The sequence below is a fragment of the Hermetia illucens genome, chromosome 4, assembly GCF_905115235.1.
Source record: "Hermetia illucens chromosome 4, iHerIll2.2.curated.20191125, whole genome shotgun sequence".
Taxonomy (NCBI): Eukaryota; Metazoa; Arthropoda; class Insecta; order Diptera; family Stratiomyidae; genus Hermetia; species Hermetia illucens.
The window spans coordinates 161,501,513-161,528,641 of NC_051852.1; the positions used below are offsets into that span (position 1 = coordinate 161,501,513).

At 43.9% G+C, this 27,129-nt stretch overlaps 2 protein-coding genes across 4 annotated transcripts; both read right to left on the reverse strand.

Annotated features, from left to right (window-relative positions):
* Positions 1-485: 485 nt before the first annotated feature.
* LOC119654438 (phenoloxidase-activating factor 2-like) lies at positions 486-2,876 on the reverse strand. Its single transcript, XM_038059837.1, has 6 exons — positions 2,720-2,876; positions 1,494-1,751; positions 1,286-1,433; positions 1,097-1,230; positions 887-1,028; positions 486-793 (listed from the first exon to the last, which is right to left on the reverse strand). The coding sequence occupies exons 2-6, from the start codon at positions 1,748-1,750 to the stop codon at positions 596-598; spliced, it is 879 nt and encodes a 292-aa protein (XP_037915765.1). The 5' UTR covers position 1,751; positions 2,720-2,876; the 3' UTR covers positions 486-595.
* A 6,587-nt stretch (positions 2,877-9,463) lies between these two features.
* On the reverse strand, positions 9,464-26,927 carry LOC119655645 (phenoloxidase-activating factor 2-like). 3 transcript variants are annotated; one of them, XM_038061624.1, is made up of 6 exons: positions 26,768-26,927; positions 26,218-26,436; positions 16,122-16,424; positions 15,926-16,056; positions 15,697-15,838; positions 9,464-10,026 (listed from the first exon to the last, which is right to left on the reverse strand). In XM_038061624.1, exons 2-6 carry the CDS (start codon positions 26,431-26,433, stop codon positions 9,538-9,540), a joined length of 1,281 nt encoding a protein of 426 aa, XP_037917552.1. In that variant the 5' UTR covers positions 26,434-26,436; positions 26,768-26,927; the 3' UTR covers positions 9,464-9,537. The 3 variants fall into 3 exon arrangements, with proteins under 3 accessions (XP_037917552.1, XP_037917554.1, XP_037917553.1); XM_038061626.1 differs by having other exon boundaries at positions 26,764-26,919; XM_038061625.1 differs by having other exon boundaries at positions 26,662-26,774.
* Between the last annotated feature and the right edge of the window lie 202 nt (positions 26,928-27,129).

A 27,129-nucleotide genomic window follows, 5' to 3' on the forward strand; every position in this document is an offset into this window, starting at 1 on the left:
TCGCATTGCCGAAGCTGCGGAGAAGGAAGGGAAACCCTCATGCATTTTCTCTGCGATTGCCCAGCTCTGGCTCGAGTCAGGCTGCGGACGCTGGGTGAACCATTCTTTGGGGACCTCAATGAGATTTCTAGCTGCAGGGTCGGAGAGCTGCTTTCGTTCGTGAATGCTACGGGCTGGCTCTGAAGATACGAGCCAGCTGGACTCTGCTTCCCTGTTCCTATAACAACAGTCACGGTCTTAGGAGTTTGTGGCATCAAAACGGCGCACCAAAGCGCTAATTGGGCTCCTCTGAGCGGCCACTGATACCTACCTACCAATCCAAAATGTCAGCTTCACTGCGGCACCTAGGGGAACTGCTCGCGGCAAACAACACCCTTAACATCAAGGGAAACTTTTGTTATAGGATGGAATCTGGTGACCCTCTTTTGACGTTTGACAGAAAGATAAATGATTTTCAAATCTTCAAATTAATCAAATAGTTCAGATGCTTTTTACAATGCAATTCACTTTTATTCACGCTTCTGTGCCAACTTTATACATAATTATCATCAATTACGAACGAAATTTCTAAATAATTTGTATGAAATTTGGTAGCCTAGATAGTGTAGCGTTTCGGTTCAAGGCCGAGTTTTCGAACTTGTTCATCAATCCAGTCCCGATATGCGGCGACCTTTGTGTAAACTCCAGGAATTTCATTTACGCATCCTGCACCAGATGAGGTGATACCAGACTGTACGTATCGGTTTTCCGTGGGTGGTTCAACTTGGCAAGTCAGAGCTGCACCTCCGTCACCCTGAAATTAAGAGATAATTTTTAAGAATTGAGTGATCGCGTATCTTTCAAATAAGATATTTGAGCTGCATCTATGATATAAGAAGCAACTTACAATGCAAGTGCTGGCCTTATCTCCTCCTGCGCAGATTGCATTGTCAGGAACTGTGAAGTTTGGTGTTTTCGTCTTGAGTTTCTTCTCGCAATCCTCTTTGGTCACTGTTGGAAGCAACATCTTTTTCAGTACGGTAGCAGCCCTAGGAACATTATAACATGTGTGTGACATAAGAAAAGGATATTTATGTTTCGGATGTGAGTAACATACTTGCCATCTTGGCTTTCCTTTCCCCAGCCGGCAGCATAGCAAACTTTCGATTTCTCAACGTGATCCTTCTTTGCAACACAAGCGAGACCAATATGGTCAGCGAGATCGAAGGGTTTCTCCAAAACAATGAGAGCCTAAAAATTTGGAAGTTACATAAAACAATTGCTTAGCTGGGATTATGTAGCTCACAATATCGTTCTTAATTTGCTTTCCATCATTGACAAATTCAGGATGAGAGACAATCTGTGACACTGCACGTTCCTCCGATGGGTACTGTTGGTTTTTGGTATTCACATTCCAGAGACCAGCCTTGATCTTCAAGTCCTCCTTCTTTACACTATAAAAAGTTTAATATTAAACCATCCCAGTATTTCAGCCCCTTAAAAATTGGTCTTACTCTTTTACGCAGTGGGCAGCTGTTAGTACAACATTGGGTTGGATAAGAGATCCTGCGCAGGTGATGACATTTGATTTGAAAATGGCAACGGTCCATGGGAATTCTCCCAAGCCAGCGTGTTTCGGATCTGGTGTACCATTTGCCTTGACTAAGCCGCCTGGTTTATAAACTCCACATTTACGCTCTTCTGGCTTAACCGTTGATGCCGTTGCATAAACAACTGCGAACGCAAGTAATAGCGCACAGCGGAAACCCATTCTGAAATTGTCGAGACCTCTTTAATCATCTGTCAAACAGGAACTAATAATTGAAAAATTATCATCAGCGAAATACAGGAGAGTTCTAAGTCTTATCTCCACATCCTCCCGTGGTCATATCCATAAAATGCTGAGAATGCAACTAACACCGCAAAGCTAAATGTTGAAATAGTCGACCAAAGGGGGAAAGGACATAATTCTGAATAATAAGCACTCATCAGACAAGTCAGGAACAATCAGACGAATCAACGTATACAATAAGTGTTAATTGCATGTCCAGTCCTGAGACCTTCGGAGGAAACTTCCAGAATTCCGGCAAAAAATAATGGAAGTGAGTAAAACAAAGTCCTCAGGACCAAGGACTCCGAAAAAGAAGGTTCACACCTCACTTGCCCCAAAGTAGAGTATTTCCATCGATTCATCCTTGGTAGGGAAAACTTAAGAAAGTGAAAATGCATCAAGTTTTCTTCAACAAGTATGGAGAAGGCTTGATTGCCTTGGAGAACTGTGTTCTGGATTGCCGGTACTATTTTCAAAAATTCGACACTGATTTTCTAGTCTTTTTCTTTGAAAGGATCAAGTCCTTAAGAAGGGAGTTAAAACAGGATTTGGTCATTGAAATGGGTATGTACTATGAGGCTGCATCGCTTCTATGAGGGTGCATCAGCTACATAAACCTTTAACAATAGCCAAACTGTTCTCAAGGGCCTTCACACTGCCATCACAGATCCGTAAATTCACAGGGCTCAAACCAGGGACTTATTGTGGAACTTCGTGTGAATAAGATATTGCAATTGCAAGCCAACGTTAAGCACTGCCACTTTATCCTGTGATACCAATCAAAAGGATATTTACTACCCTTCGCTGGAATAATACCAGAATACCAGCTTTTCTTTCAAACAAAGTCCTAAACACTATCCACCAACTGAACACACTGAGTCCTTTTCATATCCACTCCAACACAATTACCTGAATAACTTAACCTCTATCGATAAGAAAACGAAAACGCGTTAAATATTAGAATATTCACTCGACTTCTAATCCGTTATAAGCTTAATCGAGGGCTATAACAGAAGCTAAACTGACAAGTTGACCTCACGCATCCAAAGCTTATATAGACGAACTGGACCCTCATCTGAACATCGGTCAAATGGCAAGCACGCATTCTACATATGTACATTGTTAGCATATTCCTCTATTAATCTGGCCACGGACAATTTTACAATTATTGTATTGTTATCATTTGATGGTTGCTTATTATTCCGGATAAATTTGCAGTTATAACAATCTGGATCTTTCCACGAAAAACAGCATTTGTTATTAAGCAAATTGGAATGGTAAAGAAAGTTGAAATGGAAAATTAGGAGATACACAGAAGGGTAGTTTCAGGTGTGAACATATGGGTATTGATGGAAATTTAAAACAGGTGAGATAGGCTTACTCATCCAGGAGAAACCTTATTCATCGTTTGAGCAAATTATCCTTTCGCTTAAATACTAAGTCTTGAACTTGGTTCAAAACAATCTCAACATGCAGGCCTAGATTTGATCGAGTGCAATCATTTTCCAAAGAGTTACTTGTCCACATACTCCCTCTCCTTTCAGCCAGCCCCTAAGTGCAACTCTACTGAGTTGTCCGGTCCACACGCGCCCCTTGAGAGTGGTCCTTTCAGCAGATCAACAAAAATCACGTGTCTTAAGTCAAGGGGGATTTGGGTCCCAAGAAGAGATCTGTAATTGGGGTAAAAAGTTAATTCTTGTGAACATGGGACGGTGATTGAGAGGGAGAAAAACATGAATCCCCAATCTCATTCCCCTCCAGGTCTCGAATGAATATGAACCATGACCTAAATCCCTAAAAGATCTACATTCCCCGTAGAAGACCTTTGCTTTAAGGAGATCGGCTCGGAGGCGCACGTAAACCCTTGGTTGAGTGCCTATAGAATTGTGATTGGACAATCTAAAAGTCATTTATCTCTGGAGATCAAGTCGCCTACCATTTTATTGAAAGTCATCCAGGCATCCAGGCAAGAAAGAAGCACAGGCATCTTCTAGTGACTTCTGGATGTAACCGCAATTTAGACAGTCACTAGAGACGGGCTGCTGGGAATCTGCAGTAGAATAGGCGATCGTAAACCCCGGGGCTAGACAGCATACCCTTAAGCTTCCCCTGAAATACAGACTGGACATGTTCGCTGCGTTGTTCGAACAGCACATCAGTGTAAGGTGCAATATAGGACATAATTATAGAAAGTTTGAAGGAAATCGAACTATTATTAACAAAGTCATAGAACGTAATAACTATATATATACTCAAAGCCCGCAGCTTCTGGTATTCAGACTTGCTTATGTGTTGGCTCTGTAATAACATGCAATCTCTTCGCTTAGTAGTCAAGTAGTAAAAGCCGAGGTCTTCAACGGATACTTCGTTCTTTTATGCCGCAAGGACCGGAATGGACTAGGTAAGAGCACTGATGGGGGAGTCCTGATTGCAGCCTAACATATATTATATTCTCCTTCGCATCTGAATCGTCTTCTCCCTTGTTGTCTCCCCTTGCGAAGGTGTAACCTAACATACCTCCCCGCCTAACACTACCATTTCCCTGTTTTTGGGTGCATACTTTTTATGAACTTGTCCCTCCCATCTGGATGAATAATTTTTTGCTGATTTGCTCCCTTATGCTCCTTTTCCTTTTTGTATTACCTACGCGTAATTCCACCTCAGCAAAAACTCCTTGAACCGTACTCTCGGCATAATCCTTTTCATTTGGTCATAGTATTTTCTTGTATATTGCTATGTGCCAGTAATCCTCTTCAATTCATCCTAACCCAACCAACCAACTAAGTTCAGCTTTCATAAAATCTCCACAGCATTCAACTATAATCTCATGATCATACTTCTTCTTTTTTCTTCAGCCTTTGTCCCGTTCACATGCGGGGTCGGCTAGTCGTGATCGGCTTCGCCATTTGGCTCTATCGAATGCCTGATCTGGGTGCAATCTCGAGGCTTTCAAATCCCCATCCAGCGTATCAAGCCACCGTTGCTTAGGTCTGCCTTTTGGTCGTTTACCATCGACTTCGATGTTCAGACCAATCTTGGCAAGTGAATTCTCGTTTGCACGAATTGCGTGACCATACCATCGAAGACGCCTCTCTCGCAACTTTTCCACGATCGGTGCAACCCCATAACGATCGCGGATATCCTCATTTCGGATGTAATCTAAACGTGTGACGCCACTAGTCCAACGTAGCATCTTCGTCTCCATTACCGCAAGACGCCGTTCATTGTCTTTTATGGTCGGCCAACACTCAGAACCATAGAGAGCGACTGGACGGACGACATTGCGGTAAATTTTAGATTTGAGACGTTCGTTGATACGTCGATCACAAAGGACACCAGTTGTGGAACGCCACTTCATCCAGGTTGCGTTAATACGTGAAGCAATTTCATAACGCAGCTCTCCATTGGCTGATAGCGTTGACCCGAGGTATTTAAATCGCTCAGTTCTGGACAGATCACTGCCGCTGACAGTGATTGTGCCTGTTTCATGGGGATCGGTCGTCAAAAATTCAGTTTTGTTTAAATTCAATCTGAGACCGTGTTGCATGAGGCGATCATTCCATTTTTGAACAAGTTGCTCGAGATCATTTTTGCTATCAGATGCTAGGAAAACATCATCTGCATAAAGCAGTGTGTAGGGCGCTGGACGTTGGATATCCCGTGTGACGGTGTCCATAACAAGGACAAAGAGGAGTGGTGAGAGGGCACTTCCTTGATGAACTCCAACAGAGACACGAAGCGATTTCGATACACCCGCCATACTTCGAACTTTACTTTTCGGATCGTGGTAGAGCAATTGAACCCAGCGCACGAGTTTTTCTGACACTAAGTGTTGTCGTAGAGCATACCAGATGAGTTCGTGTTGCACATGGTCAAATGCTTTCTCTAGATCCAGAAAGGCAATGTAAAGGGGGCGATGCTTCTCACGATGTCTCTCCATGAGTAACCGCGCAGCGTGTATTGCGTCAGTAGTTCCGCAGTTTTTGATAAATCCGGCTTGATTCACGGTTATTTCAACCATTTCGCGAATACGGTTGTCAAGAATGCGTTCAAAAATCTGGGTCCCAGCTCTTCGCTTTGCAGAACTCAGATGCGATATCGTCAGGTCCTGTGGCTTTCCCCGATTTCAATTGTTTTATTGCCTCCTCGACTTCAGTTGCACTGACAGGCGGAACTGGTCAAAATGTCGGCAATGATTGTGGAAGTGAAGATGAGCAAATTCTTCAGTTGAAATCTGCTCGAAGTATTCTCGCCATCTATCCGTTGCGGCTCGACGTTTGGCAAGGAAAGTACCGTTCTTGTCATTAACGCAACAGAAGTGTTCGATATCCTGTGTACGTTCCTTACGGCTTTTAGCAAGTCGCCATCTTGAATGTCCAGTTTATCGTAGAGATTTTTGTAATGCTCCGCTCGGGTGACAGCAACTGCTTTCTTTGCTTCCCAATTGGCATTTTTATAAATTTGCCAATTGGCCAGTGTTTTATCCTCGAGAAACTTGTGGTGGAGACGTTTCTTTTCACTGAACTTCATTTCAACATCATCATTCCAAAGCCAAGTATCTCGATTGATGTACCGCTTACCCGACTTGGTGACGCAGAGGGTTACAGAGGCTGCTTTGTGGATTGTGTCTTTCATTTGGCTCCACGATTCTGCCACGTTCGTAATGATCGGTAATCGCGTGAGTGAAATCATTTCATCACTGTTCTCACGAAATCGCCACCATTTAATGCGCGACGGGCCAGTGCGTTCCTTACGCTGTTTTATTGGTGGCTTAATTCGCAGGGCGGCAATCAATGGCCGCTGTTGGGGTATGATGATCTCATAGGAAACGGCTGTCAGGGTCTTATGCGAATATAGTCGATTTGCGTTTTACTGCTCCCACTATAAAATGTAGGAAGATAAGACAATCGTTCCATGAACCATGTATTCATAAGTACAAGGTCATAAGTGTCCACAAAATCGATTATACGCCCGCCACCCCCATTGCGCGCTCCGAACTTCTTTCCCCATACCATCTGTTGCCGTCTGCCACCCGCATGACCACTAAGGTCGCCTGCAATGAAGATATAGTTATCAACAGGTACGTTACAGGCATCAGGTTGACCTGTCTGTAGTGCATACACGATCTTAGTGCGTGCGTAATGAACTTAAGTGGGTAGAATGATCAGAGCAATCATCCTAAGTGGCCGACAACGACTTAGAGGGCGGAGCTATCCCAGAAACCTAAAAATATTGGCTAAGTTGACCGTGAAGGTCCGCCTGCAAAGATTGAAGCTCCATCAAAGTGCTCGCTCAACACGTTCTTGCACACCTCTGGGCAAGCCAAGCTCGGGAATGTGGGGGGGGGGGGGGGTTGGGTCCTTTGAGCGCTTTGATCCCTCACGCTTCATTACTCCAAAATCAACGTGTCTATTCCGATTCGTGGGTTCGCACCGGATTCCAAAATAGATAATACTAGGAAATTCGCGACGGCCTATCGCGAACTAAAATTGAAAAATAAATAAAAAGGCTCGACCGCGCGCGTGGAGCCGTAAGTCTCCGGACCCGAGTGTCGCGATCAAGGATGGGAAGATCCACGACGGATCACAGTCCCGATTATTGTCTCTTCCGCCTTAGATCTTGAATGAGGCACGGCCCCACGATCCCACCCTTCCTTGACATCCTCCTTGCGATCAGCTGATATAATGGTGAGCTTCATCATCCAGCCATCAAATCGTTCGACTTCTTTAATGCATTCGTGTTCTATGTCGCAGCTTTTCGCACCAGACCATCGGGTTTCCTGCAGAGCGCAAATATCGATGGACCTTTTCCAAAAGGCTCTTGGTACCAATATTTAACGTTTAGACACGGATTTTTTTTTTCTGGGTCTAACTTACTTACGTCCTGAAGCCGCATGTGCGTCAAGAAACCTTACCCATTTCTCGCCAGAATCGGGCCCCATCCTCCCTCGACGACTGAGATGGACGCCCTTCCATTTCATCAAAGCTTGTAACTCAATCCGATCATTTTGTTTGTAACAACTTTGAATGCTTTCCAATGCATCCCCCTGTCGCGGAACCTGTCATTAAGAGAAATACATGTTTGTGGGAAAGGTTTTCAGCGCACGATTTAGTGAAAAGAAGGTAGAGAAGTAGCCGAAGGGGCTGGTGCAAGACTTTTTCGAGTAGGCATCAAAAATTGATCTTCTGTCTCACTAACTGCATCAAAAGGGATGCAATCATATTGAAAAACAACTGGTTGTAATGATAACGTGAATTTTCCACATCCCATGTATATTAATCCACCATCAACTCTCTACAGCCAACCATCCCCCGGAAGCTGGATCTTTCCAATAGCTCTTGTATACCTTCGAAATGAAAAGCTGGGCCCATGAGTACTGAATGTGATTTCTTCCAAAATCCATAGAAGTCTCATGACATATCTCTTGTATCGCCTAAGTGCGCCGATTGATTACCTAAAAGTTGACTTTCTACCTCGAAGTGCCCCTCCTTTAAAAGAGAAAGTTTCCCTCACACTGGAGACATTAATCCAACGCCAAACTCACGGTTTCTTCCTGTCGTGTGCCTAAGTGAAACCATATGGAGCCTAAAAGAAGAAAGTGCTTTGGAACTTACCATCAAACCTGGCTTAGTTTAGACAGACCTTGGCGATCCTAAATCGCAGTTTAGACATGTGCATTACTGTTTCCACACAGGGACTCAAACTTTTATTTTGTCAATGTATTCATGGTTTCACTCCACTTTCAATGCGACATTTGGACCCAACTGGCATCCAGGTCCATACTCCAAATGCATGCTACAGAAGTGGGATGGACAAAATATAAAATGCACTTAGCCTACCAGCTCTAGTCATGACTGGATTTGGAATAGAACCACTTGGCTGGTGAGGCGAAATAAGCCTGGATACACTGTTAAATTCCCTTCCTTTCAGCAATAACCCCAACTCTAACTAGGTCACAACTGTCAGTTGGAATTAAATTATATTCGGATATATCAGATAACAACCCTTAAAGCGTTTTGACAATTCAAAATTAAGGCTCAAAAAATCAAAAAAGGCGGAGATTTATATAAAAAAAAATATTCTCATGCGATTCATGCTACTATAAACTTCAAGAATATTCTCGATAACAATGAAGATATTCAAAAGCAATATTGTGCCGGCCCAGGAACCGGCCGGTATGCACAATTCAATTTTCTAATTACATAATGAAATAATGGACCAATAAAAATAAACAACAAATTCAAAACAAGTATCGCCAATCTAGCGAAATCCGCATAATTCGTGATGACCCACGCGGGACCCCTACAAGGCAATTATATAAATTTTTTCGATTACCCACCTACCATGTACGCAACGACGGTCGGTCATAACATCACGTAGTCTAGGGTAGCCTCAGTTTGGCCAATTAGAGTTGATTTAGGTCGTGATTTTCATTAAATTTTGTTGGTTATTCGGTCTCAGTAATAGTGGAAAGTTTCAAGTGCCTTGGACAAGAGAGTGTCTTCCGATCCGCGTAAGTTAACACAACAACATTGTCCGCTTATTTGGTGACCAAGTTTATTAGATTGTACAGAATCAGAATGGGCTTCCTCTTCTCTGTGGATCCCGGGGTTGCGCTAGCTCTTAGGGGGTAAATAAATGTGAACTCCATCATAAGTCTTCAGCACGATAACATGATCAAAGCTAATATTTATTACAAGTATCTAGAATTACATATTAAAAACTGTTCAATAAGTATACACACTAGGATCAAATCCACGCTGCAACATTTGGCTATCAATCCAACTCCGGGCTACCGCAACGCTGGCATAGACGGCTGGATGGTCCTCATTGCAACCAATACCCCAGGCTACGATTCCACTTTGTGAATAGCGGTTTTCAGCCTCAAGACCAACAGGACAAACCAAAGGTGCTCCACCATCCCCTTCACACGTGTCAACGCCAGGTTCACCTCCCGCACAGATGAAAGTATCTTTAAGTCTAAAGTACTGGCCCAAACGAGTCTTCTGCAAAGCCGTTTCGCACTGGCCGTTGGGAACAATTGGCAGTGGAACCCGTTTCATGATGACACTGTATTTGCCGGCCTTACCGAAAATATCCTTACCCCAACCGCTAGCTAAGCAACTCGGACTCGTGGAAACATAGTTTTGGGGTGGCAAACAGACAACGTTGATATGGTCCGCCAAGTCGAATGGGCTATCCAGGACGAGAAGTGCCTAAAAGAATTGTAAGTTGGTTTTAGATTTCTTATCTAAGGGATTTTATTTCTAAGAGTTATATTACAATTTCAATACATTAATTAGAAACCCCCCTTGATGGGGTATAGCGCCGTTGTTCGCGGTTACCTAAAATGTGCCTCAGCTCGCCCACGGCTTCCTAAGATGCTTGGACTCCTTCTCTACTTTCCTGTGTCAAGTGCTCTCGAGGTGGCAGATTCATCAACCAGCTTCGGAGAGTGTATTCCACTGCACGACGTAGCCAGCAATGCAATTCCCGCCTACCCCCTTAAAGTGTGACCTATCGTCTGCCACTTCGGCCAAGATCATCGTTTGTAATAGTATCAGACCAGCGTGCTCTGTTGATACGTAAGAGACAGGTGTTGACCTTCGTCCAAGGCTTGGAACTTTTAAGTAAAAGTGGGGGTCATTGACCATAGTGTTGAGATAACTAAACACAGATTTTCGACAGCATCGGAAGTAGATTTAGCTCTGTTAATGCGTCGGACAACCTCCAGTTCTACACTTCCTAGATATGCAAATTTATCAACGTCTTCAACTGACCATTAATGCAGATACGGAAAGTACGATGACCTATCAAACTCACGACCTCGGTTTTGTTAGTGCTTATTTTCAGTCCAACTCTATCTGCCTGCCTTTTCAAACCCAGAGCCATTTGACCAACGTCCATAGCCTGGTGAGAGTAGTCATCAGCGTAGTCAAAGTTTTTGAGAAAATATCGTTCATTGAATTCCTCTACGTCCTCTGGACAAAGCAACATGAAGAACGTCGCTGATAACAACCCTGCAATCCTGGCGGACTCCGCTTTGGACCTCAAAATCCTCCGAGATTTTGCCTCGGTGCAGCACCGGGGATTTTCGCCATCATATGCCGCTCTGATAATAGCTATTAGTTTCTCCGGACGACGTCCTAGAGGGAAAAACTATCCCAGAAACCTAAAAAGTTGGCGAAATTGACCGTGAAGGTCCGCTCGCAAAGTCTATAGCTCCATTAAAGTGCTCAGTTGAAACGTTCTTCCACTCTATGCTAGCCAGGCTAGGGAAAAACCTTGGGTAGACTGCAGTTGTGGTTTTATTGGTTTCCCAGGTCAAGGACTAAATCCGGAATTGTGAAACGTGCAAGACGTCAAAAGCTCACACCAAACGCTCCAGCCTCTAACGGGAAAAGCGCTCATCTCCGATCGGGTGTTTCAACGCTTGTATATCGATTTGATCGGCCCATACCCCAGATCTCGCGCCGGAAATATTGGAGCAATAGTTGCTCTCGATTCTCCCTCGAAGTTTTGATTTGTAGAACCGATAAACGGTTTACCGCGGACGAGCTGACTGCATACTTGGAGAAGAGAATCTGTGTTTGGAATCCCTGAGTCGATCACGTCTGATAATAGGCTACATCTTTTGAACCAGTATGGCATTCAACACATTGACACTGCAGGTCTGTTCTCAGTATAAACTTGCTATTCTGAGAGCAGAGGTTCAGAAGCGCACCCTCCAAGCACGAGAGACACAGCAGAAGGGTTACAACTTGCGATTACGAGCTTGTGAATTTCAGGTCGGATATATCGTGTATAAGCGGCTCTTCAACTTAAGCAGTACAGCAAAGCGGTACAATGCCAAACTAGATAGGAAGTTCGTGAAAGTGAAGGTCATCGGTAGAGTCGGCACAGTTCAATACGAGTTGGAGGACAGGGAGGGTCGTAACCTGGTCGTCGCTCACGCGAAGGACCTTAACGCCAAACTCAATGTCTGGATCTTTGGATGCCTTTCCTCGTAGAACATGTAGATATTCAACCGCTTACCAGCAGTGATTGCCTCATTGATCTTCAGCTGTCTTCCCTCGAGCGGTTCTCAGAAACACAGTGACCGCGGCTTCGCGACGGGAGCGGAATCTCATTCGCCTTTTTCTGAATTAATTTTCTCAAATATTGTATTCCATAATGTGCAATTATCCTAATTTTCGCCGCAGATTACATATTATTGAATGAATTCGGGCGAATTGATCTTCACAGAGGGGAATGATTTGCCACATCCGTAGGCGCACGCGCATGTTGCTGCAACATGAACTCTAGGAGTTCAATTGAGTTCAAGGCGAGCGAAGCAGCATGGAGACCGGTTCGTGGGTGGACAGCTGATCAACGGAAGTAAAAATTTGGTTGTTTTTGCAGAAGTCGTGTAGAGTGGTGGTTGGTTGGTTTCTTAGTCTCCCGAATTTCAGCTTCGGGCATCAAGTAAGATAAGTTTTCTTTTCAAAAAGTAATATACTGGCTCGGAAAATGCATTCCATCCTCGTAATAGATCAATAATGGATCACAGTGGATTTTTTCTGTAAGACGAGAATTGAAAGTTGGCAAGCAAAGAGATGGATGTCGTGGAGGCGCAGTCAGAAAGTCGGGGAATTAGTTTGATGAGCTATCCGTGCATAGTTTTGTTGTAATGACATTAATCAATCATCGAGTCCGGAGACTTAAAGGTCCACGAGCGCGATAGAGCCGTTTTTTTTCATTTTCCAGGTTTAGCTCGCGTTCTGGTTTTTTTCGTTAGTCCGTCGGGAATTCCTCTGTTCATTGTCTCATTTAGATCCAGTGCGGACCCCCGCATCGGTATAGACACATTAATTTTGTACTAATGACAAGTGAGGGATCAAATCCCTCAAAGGAAACCCCCACATTCCCGAGCCTGGCTGGCACACAGGCGTGCAAGAACGTGTCAACCAAGCACTTTTATGGAGAATAAGTCTTTGCGGGCGGACCTTCACGGCCAACTTCGCCAACTTCTTAGGTTTCTGGGATAGCTCTTCCCTCTAGGTCGTATTCGGCCACTCAGGATAGTCTTTTGATCATCCTATTTCCTTTAGGTTCATTACAGAATGGTATGATTTTTTTGACCGAGATTGTAGTTTTATTTTTTTTGGAGGAGGGTGAAGGTATACTAATAATAATCTTTGGCGCAACAATCCACATCCAATATGGAGGGCCTTTAAGTGTGTTAGAGCACTTCATTCAAGACCGCAGCAATACACTATAGTACAATGTAGGAGGTAATGTGGTCATCATTACGCTCGCCCGAGGTTATTACCCTGATTTGACTCAGGTGCTTATTCACAGCTGAGTCAACTGTCAAATCACGATGCAAATTCCACTGCCACTGCCTAGTGCTCTCACCACTGAGCTATCCTTGATCATAGCTAATCCAAATGGACATTGTAAGACTAAAAATCTGTTAGATTCACAGCCAAATATTCATTAGGTTCCAAGTAAGTAACCTCGTTTGGTATATCGAATAGAGATACATCAGTTTCTCAAGTTTGCTCCGGTTAGGCTTCATGGGCACACGCTTTCCTCTTTGAAATTTCGGGTTACACGTTGTTTCTAGGGAATGGAAGAAGGTCACTCGTCAGCCATCTTGGGAGAGTGGATTCCACTGCATGACATAGCCCGCAATGCCATTGTCATCTCTCCTTAATGTGTGACCCATCCATTGCCACATACGGCTCCCGGTCACAGCGCGTACGATTTCCAGGTCTGTACGACGACCAAGCTCTTCGTTTGAGATAGTATCAGGCCAGTTTTTGAGTAATAGCGCAAAGCACCAAAGAGTGAATGACAACCATATACATCTTTGAAGTGGCATTGAGCACCCAGATACCCCTACTATCGTCACACTCAAAATGGGTGCCTTTTTTGGAATCTTAACGATCATACCCTTCCTCCACTTTCTGGGAAACATCTCAGATTCCCAAGAGTTCCCTACGAGTGGAGGTACTAGATCAGACCATTCTTCACAGGATCTTCGAAAAATTTGCGAACACGTGCATATTCTGTCATGATGCAGTATAATAATAATCGTTGGCGCAACAATCCATATTGGATCGGGGCTTTGAAGTGTGTTAGAGCACTTCATTCAAGACCGTAACGGTACACTACTGTACACTATAGGAGGCAATATAGTCACCACTGCGCTGATGCAGTATACTTTTCTGAAATCGTCACATTGACCTGATCAGCGATATAACTCCATTGACACGGCGCACGCTATGCTGAACTTTTCGGGATTTCGCTCGGTATTAGAGTTAGAACGCGACACGGCCGCTATCTCTGGCAGCACTCAATAGTCTTCAAACCCTTCCGTTAATCGATCTGCTTCCACGATTCCGCAGTCAGCCAGAGAGTTACCCAGTATATAATGCTGAATCATACAAGCGGTCGATGTTGAACTTGGGGGGTCGTAGTTCCCCAACTCTGCGAGAAGTGGCGAACCAACGCGCAAGCAAACGTAAGCCACCATTAGGTGCTGTTCCCTTTCGAGGCCGATGTCAGCGGCACTTTTGTTAGGTACATCCAGGAGACAATTCTTAAATTTACTATTGATCGCAAAATGCTGGATTTGATTGCTCGTACGGTAATGAGCTAGAAGTTGCAGAAATCGATCAACCTCCTGCCATTATCTTTACGGTCGCCAAGATTGTATTCCTACATCACATGCTCAGGTAAATTGTTGTCAGACCTCACATTGACATTCAGACCACCCATCACGGTTACAATGTCACCTTTAGGAAGCCTCTCCTGAATTGCGTGTAATTGCTTGTAAAAAGCATGTGGTGCATAGCATTGTACAATTGTGATGCTCCTTAACCGGGACCGAAATCTGGCAGTTAGAAGAGTGTCATAAACCGGCTCCCAGGTCAAAAGAGCGCGTCTTGCCGTAGCCGTCAGAAGCAATCTGACACACAACAGCGAAACGAAAACAAAGACGGACAAAAACATCCATGACGACTGGGATTTCAAACCAGGGCAACGGTACCAATTGACATTGAATGTCCCTTAATCTCGCTGACTCGATATGAAGGAAATCCTTTGCATGCTGACTCCTGGATTTATATAGATAGGGACTCGCTTAGCTAATTCATTTTTGAATAATTTCTTTACATTTGAGGCTTTATTCCCTTACTCCCTCACCAACAGAATAGAATGCGCTTTTCATATAGGGAAGGGACCTCAAAAGCTGTAGCCGGATTTCAACCACGCTTAAAACTTTTTAGTGGAGGATTCGTCACATCCACTTTATAGCGGAACCTACTAAGGAGTAACTAACTCCTTTCTTCCAATGCACAAACAATGGCTAGGTTAAACCAGCTAAGGTCATTCATGTTCATGTCTGGTTTATGAATCAATATATTTGGAGCCAAGAATACCCCTACCCGGGTTCGATCATACTGCTCTGTAGAGCAACGTCTAAAGCGTTGCTACTGCCCAAATGGCGAAACTGTCAGCAATTTTTGGAAAAAAGTGGGTGTTTGGCCAAAAAGAGTGCCCTTTGCTCTAGAAAGAAGGTGCTCGAAGGGTTCGAAATTAGTGCGGTATCTCTACTTTTCTTTGATGCTCTTCCCAAATTTGTAACCCGGTAGGGTAGGTAGGTATCAGTGGCCGCTCCGAGGAGCCCAATTAGCGCTTTGGTGCGCCGTTTTGATGCCACAAACTCCTAAGACTGTGACTGTTGTTATAGGTGTAACCCGGTACAAGACATAAAAAATCAAATTCATTGAATTATCAGCAGAGATAAGCAGCGTAGCAAGGGAACGTTTGGTAAGAAACACATTGCATCTTTTAATGGTCTTTAGATTCACTACCCTATACCATTAGAAAGTACTTACAAAGTCGTAGTCCAAAGTTTTCGGATCATACATAGGATGACCAACGATTTCTGTTATTCTGCGTTCCTGGTACGGCAATCGTTCTTTCGTTGTTTGTGTATCCCATTCACCTGCACGAACCTTCAACTCATTCGGTCTTATCCTGTTCAAAGGTCGATTAAAAGACATCTTTATTATCAGTTTAAAACAATCTATGGATAATACCAAATATTCTAAACATCAAAAATACCTTCGAACACAGTGATTTCCTGTCAAAACCACATTTGGATGAATCAATGATCCTCCACAAAGGCATTGCTCGGAGGGTACTGTAAGCAAAGCCACGGTCCAGGGGAACTCTCCAAATCCAGCTTCATTGTTCTGTGATATTTCGAATTTTTTTTTATACTATTATTATAAATGCAATATTTTCAAGGATAACTCACTGTATTTCCTGTAATCTGGAAGTCGATTCCTCCAACATTCCTTATTCCACAGCCCTTTGGTCGACCTGGCTTCTCGCTAACTGGTTTCGGATTGATGGGCTCCGTTTGGGTTTGGCTCTCTTTGCAACAAACATCCAAAACATCTTGGCAGGACATAGGATCGAACCGGATATCAATCAGTCCGAATCCATCGAACTCTCCATCTGTCCTTATTGTATTATTTGTCGGATCACACAAGTAGTAAGGGACACAGATACATTTGTTTCCGTCATCTGTTTGAAGGATCTGTGGACTGGAAGTTGGCTAGAGAAAAGATGAACAGAATTAATTGGAGAGCCCAAGTTAGTTCTTATTTAATAATAATGAAATGAGAAACGTCTAGTGTATCTTCATTTGGAAACAATCTTTAACATAGTTCCTTCAAATTGTCTTCTTGCTTACAACCTCCAAGCAAATGATTTTTTAACAATAGTCTGACCTACTGAATGCTTTTAAAATTCACGTCAAGAACAATCCAATAAGTCGCCCCTAAGAGTAAAATATGCAAATGGCTCCAGACAAACCCAAAATATAATTTTATTGTAATCACTTCTGGGAAAATGGTATTACAAGAGTTAAATGAACGGTGATTCTGGGAATCCTTTCTCTTCATTAGCGGAAATAACTTATTCAAAGCATGTTTAGGTTCAAGCAGCAAAAACCAGTTCTGAACGAAGGCTCCATTCTTTCCAGGTATTATGACTCTCCGACTTCAGGTTATAGCAAAAAGCCATAGACATTCCGGTCAATAGTTGCTAAAATTAAATTGAATCTGCTGAAGCCAAAGTGAATTATTATCAAAGTTCGCAGATAGAATACTAAATATGGTTAGCAAAGCTCAGACTTCAAAGTAAACACTAGACCTGGATGGTGTGACCTATTTTGAGTTCAACTACATTAAAGTTTGTATTGGCAAGCAATAAGTATCCGGGATAAGAAATTATAAAAACATGTGTATCTTCGGAATGGGAATCCAGCATACAGGAGATATTCAGATTTTCAACGATTTCACATTTGAAATTTGGAAGGCAGGACTTTAAAGCTTCTTGATAAACTCAAACAATGACACCAACTAGTTGGTTAATTCGGGGTCGGCTCGTCGTGATCGGTTTTGCCATTTGGCTCTATCGAATGCCTGATCTGGGTGTAATCTCGAGGCTTTTAAATCCCCATCCAGCGTATCAAGCCACCGTTGTTTAGGCCTGCCTTTCGGTCGTTTAGCATCGACTTGGATGTTCAGACCAATCTTGGCAAGTGAATTCTCGTTAGCACGAATTGCGTGACCATACCATCGAAGACGCCTCTCTCGCAATTTTCCACGATCGGTGCAACCCCATAACGATCGTGGATATCCCCATTCTGATGTGATCAAAACGTGTCACGCCACTAGTACAACGTAACATCTTCGTCTCCATTACCGCAAGACGTCGTTCATTGCCTTTTATAGTCGGCCAACACTCTGAACCATAGAGAGCGACAGGAAGGACAACATTGCGGTAAATTTTAGATTTAAGACGTTTGTTGATACGTCGATCACAAAGAACACCAGTTGTTAAACACCAGTTCATAACGCAGTTCTCCATTGGCTGACAGCGTTGATCCGAGGTATCTAAATCGCTCAGTTCTGGGCAGATTACTGCCGCTGACAGTGATTGTGCCCGTCTCATTGGGATCGGTCATCAAAAATTCAGTTTTCAGTTTCACTCTGAGACCGTGTTGCATGAGGCGATCATTCCATTTTTGGACAAGTTACTCGAGATCATTTTTGCTATCAGATGCTAGGAAAACATCATCTGCATAAAGCAGTGTGTAGGGCGCTGGACGTTGGATATCCCGTGTGACGGTGTCCATAACAAGCACAAAGAGGAGTGATGAGAAGGCGCTTCCTTGATGAACACCAACAGAGACACGAAGCGGTTTTGATACACCCGCCATACTTCGAACTTTACTTTTCGGATCGTGATAGAGTAATTGAACCCAGCGCACGGGTTCTTCTGGTACTAAGTGTTGTCGTGAAGCATACCAGATGAGTTCGTGTGGTACACGATCAAACGTTTTCTCTAGATCCAGAAAGGCAATGTAAGAGATGCTTCTCACGGTGTTTCTCCATGAGCAACCGCGCAGCCTGTATAGCTCCTTTCTAGTGGCTTTTCAGAAGTCTGCAATCTTATCGGTCGGATTCGCCCTCCTTCTGTGGTAGAGACAGTGTGCCTCATCCGCCAGAAGATACAAAGGGGTCATTCCCGCAATAGCACCCACTCGAAAATGCCCTATATTCGCGGGAAACCCTCAGCACGATTGGTCGGTATGCCAAACTCACCCTTCTCCAGCTCACTGCATTTTCCAGTGGTTTCGCCCAGACAGAAGCCATGCGCCCCCATGTATCTAATGATGATTTTGAAAGGGCCTCATGATCACCAGGCAAAGGCGAGCACTCCATCATAAATTATGCTTCACAGCACGAGCACCAAAACGGAACCTTGGAGACCAGCTGCCGTCACAACATATTCTTTCGGCCCATCATTCTCTCCGTCATCCGAGCTAAGTAACCATGGGCACCCAATTTAGTCAAGGCGCCCGTGATCCAACATTAACTGTCCTAATTAAAAGTATTTATGACTTCGCATCACCATCACGCAGAATTTACAAACGGTAGACGTAAGAACGGAGGCGGAGAAAACTATACTGCCGCTTCGATAGATCACCCACATGCTCGACGAACGCAAGCAGCCTGTTGTATACCACCCTTTCCAGCATCCTTCTCAGAGTGTCTAAAAGACAACTTGGGCGATAGAAGAAAGTGCACCAGGTGATTTTTGATGCCCCGGTAGCAGAACTAACCTCAGCCTCATCCACCAGACGAAAAACATTCCTTCCGCCATGTAAGATTCAAATCTGCTTATAATCTATGTAGACCAGAATTGAATAGCCACCCTCAGGACTTTGTTTGGAATCCCATCTAATCCCGGAACCTTATTATCCCCAATTCGTCCACAGGTCTCTTGTAGCTCTTCCTCGATCAACCTGCGTGCCGAGGAAATGATCGCAGGTATTATAGAATCGCATGCCTCAGTCATCCGCTAACACAGCTGACTCAGCTTTTCCAACGCCGATCCTTTCGGGTTGTGGTTCTAAAGCCGATTTGAAAAAGGAGCTGTGTGATACCCCTTTGCCGGGAAGAAAAGGTCACGAACTCCCTAACCGAGCAGAAACATAAGTCATCCCAAGGAATACTCAAAGGTAAAGGAGAAAAGAATACTCAAGAAGTGGGGATGGTCCTACGGAAAATTAAAGCTGCTACAATCATCCTGCAAAACATCTCCATAGATGTCAAAAATGACATATTGAATATGGAAGAACTGCTGAACCTTATTGCGCACTAGCTAACTCCTATATGACAGCCGCTACAGAAAGAATTCCACGAAGTGGTAACCAAACCAACAAAGCAGCGTAGAAAAAAAGGAGAAGCTCAGACAACCCAACAACTCAAACAACAACGTAAGTTGAATAACGCAACCAATGACTCATCTATAACAAAGTTGATGGCAACCACAACGGCAACATCAGCGCGAAAAGCAGGGAAGGGGCAAACCACGGTCAAAGGCCATTGTCTTCAAGCCGCACGAAGGGAGATTTTTCGCGGAAGTTCTTCTAGAAGCCCGCAAGATAGAAGACGCTGGAGTATATGTTAAATCTATCAGGTGGCCTCGAACCGGCGGTATACTTGTCGAAGTTTGGTCAAAGACCGATAAGAAGTTCAAAGTATTTTAGGCAGTGGTCTTCAGTGAACCCATGTGTCCCCATAAAATAAGGGATGTGGATTATGTCACTAACACAGAAGAAAATTACCCAGATTTGAGCAACCTTAAGGTGAGAGTTACGTCTGCCAACTCCAGAGGACAAAAATTGGTCATTGTTACTGTCCCTGAGACAGAGAACCAACTTCTTCATTGCGAGAAAAAAGATCAGGGTGATTATTTGCAGAATAAGACCAAAGGCAGATCCAATCCACTGTTTTATGTGCCAGGCATACGAACATACAACAGAGGCTTGCAGAGGGCAAGACAGCAACGCTTTGTATTACAAATGTGCTTCTCAGAGAACTGTGCCGATATAGGAGCTCATCATCATGCTATGCCGCTATATCTGGCACTCCTGCCATCTGAGTAAGAGATACGGTCAACTTACGAGTGCGAACTCATGGTCAAAGACATGGCTCCGTTTGGGTTCGTTGTGCAGAACTGACGTTTTCAAGCATTTACCTCACACCGAACGAATCTATGCCCACTTTTAAGAATAGGCTCCTCACCTTGCGGAATGAGATTAGAATCACAAAAGGGAGAGTTCTAGTAGAAGGCGACTTTAACGCTAGGGTGCTGGGGCATGCCTCAACCAAATTCTCGAGCACACATATTTGGGGGATGGTCGGCAGGACATGGCTTATGGTCCTAAATACCGATAGCACTCCGACATTCCACCGCGCCGGTTGCGAGAGCGCTATCCTTGACATAACTTTTGCTATGAAGTCCTTAGTGTCAGCAGTCTACCGATGGAAGGTACTGCAAGATTTTACGGCCAGTGATCATCAGTACATTCCTCCCTTCGAACTGCCAAACGGCTTCTTCCAATATTCTGACGTCCAGGGAATACCTACCAGGTGTAGCACAGAGAAAATGGACGTGGTAAAACTTGTCGAAACTCTCTCAGGAAATTATCTGTAGACTGGCGGACGGCTGAAAGTGCAAGTTTAAGAAGGAACTGGTCAGACTTCGCCAGATTGCTCAGCGTGCAAGAGGCCAAGACGAAGTAACGTTTACCTTCGCAAAACATAGAGGCAAAAGGAATTTCACCCAGAAATTAACAGGCAGAAAGAACGCTGCTGGCAGCAACTATCCAACGATGTTAACAGAGAATCGTGGGGCATCAGGTATATACCAAAAAACTTGTTGCCCATCGATTACCGTGTTTCATGAAAGCAGTGAAGATGTCGATCAAGTAGTGAGAAGGGAGGCGGAATATTCACTCTTGACTGCAAAGGAACTAGAGGAGGAGATCCTGTCCATGATCATCATCATTAACGGCGCAACAACCGGTATCCGGTCTAGACTACCCCTTAGTAAGGAACTGCAGACACCCAGGTTTTGCGCCGCGGTCCACCAATTCTATATCTCTAAAAGCTGTCCGACTTTCTGACCTACACCACCACGTCATCTCTGGTAGAGTCTGCCTCGTCTTCTACCATTTCGGGATGGATCATCCTTACTTCGCCGGATTTTACCCACAACCAGACGGTTATGGTATCGCTCATAGTTTTCGTCTTTATGTAGACTACGGAATCATCCATCCCCATGTAAGGAGCCAAAAATTTTTCGGATTCCTCTCTCGAACGCGGTTAAAAGCTTTTTTTGCTAAGATCTCCAAGGAATATATAAAAACTGGCAAGATGATTGTCTTGTATAGTAAGAGCTTTGACCCTATAGTGAGACGTTTCGAGCAAAACAGTTTTTGTAAGCTGACATAGGTTCTGTTGGCCGCCAGCAACCGTCAGGGGATTTTAACTTCACAGCTCTTCTCGGTTGTGATTTTTGAAACTAAATAGATAGTCTCCTATCTTTATTGTTCTCGTTTGAACAGTGCGATTCGAGGTTGTTGTTTCTTTGGTTTTTAGCGCTGACGTTGTCACCTTGTACATCGTTTTGCTTTCATTCATGTGCAGCCCAACATATCTCACCAATCGCCCCTTGCTCGAAGTGGATGAAGGTAGACTGTACATCTCGGGTTGTTCTTCCCATAATGTCAATATCGTCAGCGTAGGCTAATAGTTGGGTGCACTTGATGAGGATGGTGCCTGTCGCATTTACATCTACATCGCGAATCACTTTGTCCAGGATCAGGTTGAAGAGAACATATGATAGGGCATCCCCTTGTTTTAGACCGTTGTTGATGTTGAATGGTCTTGATATAGGCCAATGATATTCTGGACGTACGGGACTACCCGGGCTAGTACGCAGCAACCTAATACGTCTATAATTGCTGCACTATGTGATATTTTCCTTTTTATCTATGGGTCAAATAATGCCTCGTGGCCAGTTGTCAGGCATTGATTCGCTGTCCCACACTTTGAGCATCACTTGATGAACTGCTTGGTGTATTTAACCAATTCGGCTGTAATTCCATCGGCTTCTGGCGATTTATGGTTTTTAAGTCGATGAATTTCACGGACTATGAACCCCAGCGGGCAGCTCGGAAGGACGTCTTCTCGATCCCTGGTGTTACCGAAGAGAAACTTTGAAAAATCTGAGAACGTATTGGCGATAGCAAGGCTCCGGGATTGAACGGAAATCCGAACAAGGTGGCAGTCAAGGCCAGACCAAGGTGGTTCGCAAGCAATCGTGCATGGCGGCCAATTACGTTAAGGGTGTGCAGCGCATTTAAAAGGTAGTGTGTGTCATCGCGGGAATGATCCCTATAGATCTTCTAGCGAGCGAGGCACACTGGCTCTACGAAAAACGGAAGGCAAATCCAGCCGAGGCGAATGCGGATTTCCGAAAAGCCATCAGGAGAGAATTGTGTGGCAAGTGGTAACAACGGTGAGATAACTCCGCCAAGGGCCGGTGGATCCATACATTGATCCCGTGTATCGAGAAATGGGTCGACCAAAAGCACGGAGCATTGAATTATCACCTGACATAGTTCCTTACGGGATACGGTGACTATAGGAATTACTTGCATCGTTTTGAGTTGGACGAGTCTCCCAACTGTCCTGAATGCAGTGCTACACCCGAGGACCCACAACCCGTTATATTCCATTGTCCCCGGTTTCTGCAGCAGAAAAGGAGGTTGAGCAGTATCTTGGGACCATCCTTGGGGATGAGGAAAGTTATCCCTTGGTAAAAAATTCTGGAACTAAATCAGGATCGGCAATCATCTGATTAAATTGATTTGCCAATATCCTGTGATAGCTCTTAAACCGCTTCAGCAGAAGTTATGAATCTTATCAACTCCTGGCGCTTTCCAATTACCTGCCTTTTCAAGGGCTGCTTCTACGTCAGTTTCAGTAATGTCAGGCATGGTCATTTCGGGAAGAGCCTCGCATGAACGCACAAGGTGTGGGCGCCGCGCTGCCTCTAAATTACAACGGCTAGGTTTGCTCCAAACACTTCTCCAGAAGTCTCCTGCCTGATCCAGATCGAGGTTACCTTCCCGACTTGAGTTGGTGAGATTTTTAAAAGATCCCCGTTGGTTCTGGAAGAACAGAGGGTTATCTGTCCTTCGCTGAAAGCTTTTCTGATACCTACGGATGCGATTGGAGCATACCGCAAGTTTCTGCTTCAGCACCTCGAAGATTTCTTCGATTGACATATCATTGGGCAGATGGTAGTTTCCAATGATGTTCGCAACGCATCTGTACACTCTTGGTGACGGATTTCCAAGGAATGCTTCCGTGACACGACCAGTCATCTTTCTCAACTTTTCGACTCTTTTGTTGAGTCGAAACACCCAGAACGGTAAAGTCCTTCTGCGCATACCTCTGTTATTCGCTCCAAGATGTTGATTATGGAGGCGAATAACCGTGGCAGCTGCAACATAGATCAGGCTGTGAATCTCTGTAGCAGTAATCTCGCTAGCCAAACGATCAGCCAAAATTCTGTCAACGACAGCAATGATGTTAGTAGTTGCCGAAGTAAACTTCAGTTTTGGGATCTTTGGCCTTGCGTCTGGGAGAATTTCAGCATATTCTGTGAATGCGACCTGGAATGCGGCCAAAGCCTCATTATAAACTAGGTCGACATCCCCAGTTACTAAGCTTCTCCTGACTACTGGATTCATGGAGTGCCTTATAGGTGCCTTGTAGATAGTATTCGAGTTGCTCCTTTGTTCAGTCCGGTTGGTTGGTGACTCCAGACCGAGTTCAAGTGAAACTTCGTAGAAAATTTGTTGACTGGTTGGTAGGGCAGCTCGATTATTTTCCACTATCACCCGGTACTGATTGAAGACGTTCTGCTCCGGAACATTGTGGCGCGGCAGGATTCGCAGCATTCGAAATTTATTTCGAATGTTGCGAGTGCGAGCGAATAGATGGCGCGGATCTATCCACTTTGCGTAGCACGCCAAGGGAGTGGAAGATCGCAGTAATTAATGGTTTTACATATTAATCGTCCTAATTCTAGTCAGCGAACTCAACTCCAATTCTAGTCAGCGAACTCAACTCCAATTCTATTTTCCAAGTCAAAAAGACTTCAGTGTTCTTTTTTCAATTCCAAACTTAATATTAAAAATCAGTGACATTTCTGAAAAACATAATTACTGCGATCTTCCACTCCCTTGGCGTGCTACGCAAAGTGGATAGTTCCGCGCCATCTATTCGCTCGCACTCGCAACATTCGAAATAAATTTCGAATGCTGCGAATCCTGCCGCGCCACAACATGATTTAGTTCCGGGAAGCGGGTAATGAACGCGTTATGGAGTCGGTGTGTGTACCCTGATGGATTCCGTTCTAAATCCGTGACACAATAATAGGCGCAGACCATAAATTCGTTGAGTTGGTTCGTCCAAAACATACGACACCTAGGTCTCCCGTTCCTGGTGGTTGACGGCATAACCGCTCAAACATCTAAGGGCCTTAACCGTGTTGGGTACTGTCTTCGTGTCCCTGGGGTCCCATCAAAAGAATTTGAAATATTATCCCCAATTTTGTTCCCACGAGTGTTGGGGAGGCAGTCAACCCTGCAAAAGAGGCCCAATGGTGCAATGCCTCATGGTTATCTCCAAAGGTAGGGAAGGTATTTGGAGGGAAGCCGCTGAAATACAGTGTAACTCACTGCAATTCATCCGATAGGCGGGCCGATTCCTTCACCCAGGATTACGGATTTGTTGAGGAGGTTTACTCCCTGAAAGGGAAGAATCGGTAAGGGAGGAAGAACACAAAAGGAAACGTTCTGCTTATCCTCGGCTACTTATTTACAAGAATAGCTTGCGATATTCGTAACTGACCCGGTAGGTCATGTCATTATCCGCAACACATGACACGCGCCTGATGCGCCAGGGGTATATATGTCAAAAGAAATTGGACGACATAGCTTCAAGCAATAACTTTCCAATCACGGGTGCAACATTGAAAAACTTGACTTGTCGACCGGACGCGCGTGGAGTGAAGTTTATGGTGGACTATTCTCTTTACGGTCGAGGCATACGTACAATCAAGATTTTTTAACTTTTATTCACTCACTATAATTGCAATAATTTTTGCAGTTTTCCCCTCATCATTTTCGCCATCACATACCATTTTCAGGTGAAAGTCCAACTTTTATGGTCGCTAATGAGTAATATTTCGCTGCATTTTCAAAGGCCGGGAAAGCTTGTAGGAAGGACAAATGTTATTACCAAAAACCTCTCCAATACCAATTCGACATTTATTTGTTCATTTCAGAGAACGGAACCAAAGGCGAAAAGCGAGCGTAAGGTTGGTAAAACCATGCAATTAATCATATAAAAGTGGCAAATCTATGCACTCACGCTTGCATATTTAACAATAATTTGAATCGCGTGAATCGCGAAAAATGGGTCCAGATACAGAATGCGGCCAAAGAGGAGCTGAACGCGTCCGTCTGATAATCAGTCACCTTGCTCAAAACCAGTTGCAAATGAAGCGAAAAATGTGAATTTCGTAAGACCATCACGTTCATTCAAAAAAAGTTCAAACCAAATGCCATGGCGTAAACGACGTAGGTTTCATGTTACACTTAACTCGGCCCCATCCCATTTGAATGTTTTCTCTTGAATTTTATAAAATCTTGTTATCATTAATTAAAATTGGGAAAAAACAAAGTGTATCACACAACACCACAATCAAATCTGTGATCACATACGTATATATATATGGCTCTAGTCTCATAGCAAACTTAAGCACAAGCTTCTCCCTCGTGGTAAAAAAAAACTTGACCTGAATCAATCAACAAAAAATAATCAATTGGTCTCCGCGTCCAAATATTTAAAGAGATTGATATACTATGGTAGCAAAAAGATACAGATAATAATGCGTGATACCGCTCTTACCTCTAGGCCGATTGGTTCAGGTGTAACGATCTGTGCGAAACCACCACTTCGAACTGGTGGGCTGGCCGTAGTGAAGATAGAATCAACTAGGTTCTTGAGGTTCTCTGGCTGGTCCAGTTGGCTGGGAGCATTCTGTTGTTGTTGCTGTTGCTGGGGTTTACCAAAATTTATGTCAATTAGGACCAGCAAACACAAAAGCACAAAGGGTCGCCGCATGATCTAAAAAAACAGATTACACGCAATTCCGTTAGTGAACGCAAACACAGATGACTTCGTTAGCAAAGTTCACGATAGTGGTTGAGGTCGAGTGTCTTATCACGACTTCCAAATAATGTTACAAGTGTTACTCAGATGTGGTCTGCGCAAAACGAGACGTTGCTTTAAAAAGATACAATGACCACCATCCGGATGCAGGTATAATCATGCAAAAGCCCAAAAACCCACCAAAAACTGGAAGCCTTGCTAACTTGATCACTTTATTGAGATTGACTGATATTAAGAGATGTAACTCCATCCACCAGTGACAATAAACAAACAGATACGTACTTACTTTATTTACAGCACTGAACGCCCGCTCGCCAGACTAAACTTTCCTGATGTTCGCTCAGTAAATGACTTAAGAAACTGGCTTAGCCGCTTAAGTGGTTGCGATGACTGTCAACATTCAAAACTTGTCTGGACTTAAAAGTTTTTACTGACTGGGTTTTTTCTCTCAGTAGTCATTACAAGCGTATTTGCTTTCTAGCCTCTCCACGTTCTCCGATTAATTGTTAATCATATTTATAATTTTTGATATTTATTCTGCATAATTTACTATTGTATCACGCTTAGAGTATTTCCATCGGAGCAAACCTCTTTGTTACGTTGGTTTTGTCGACTTTGAACAGTTACGATAGTTATGTACCCCCATAT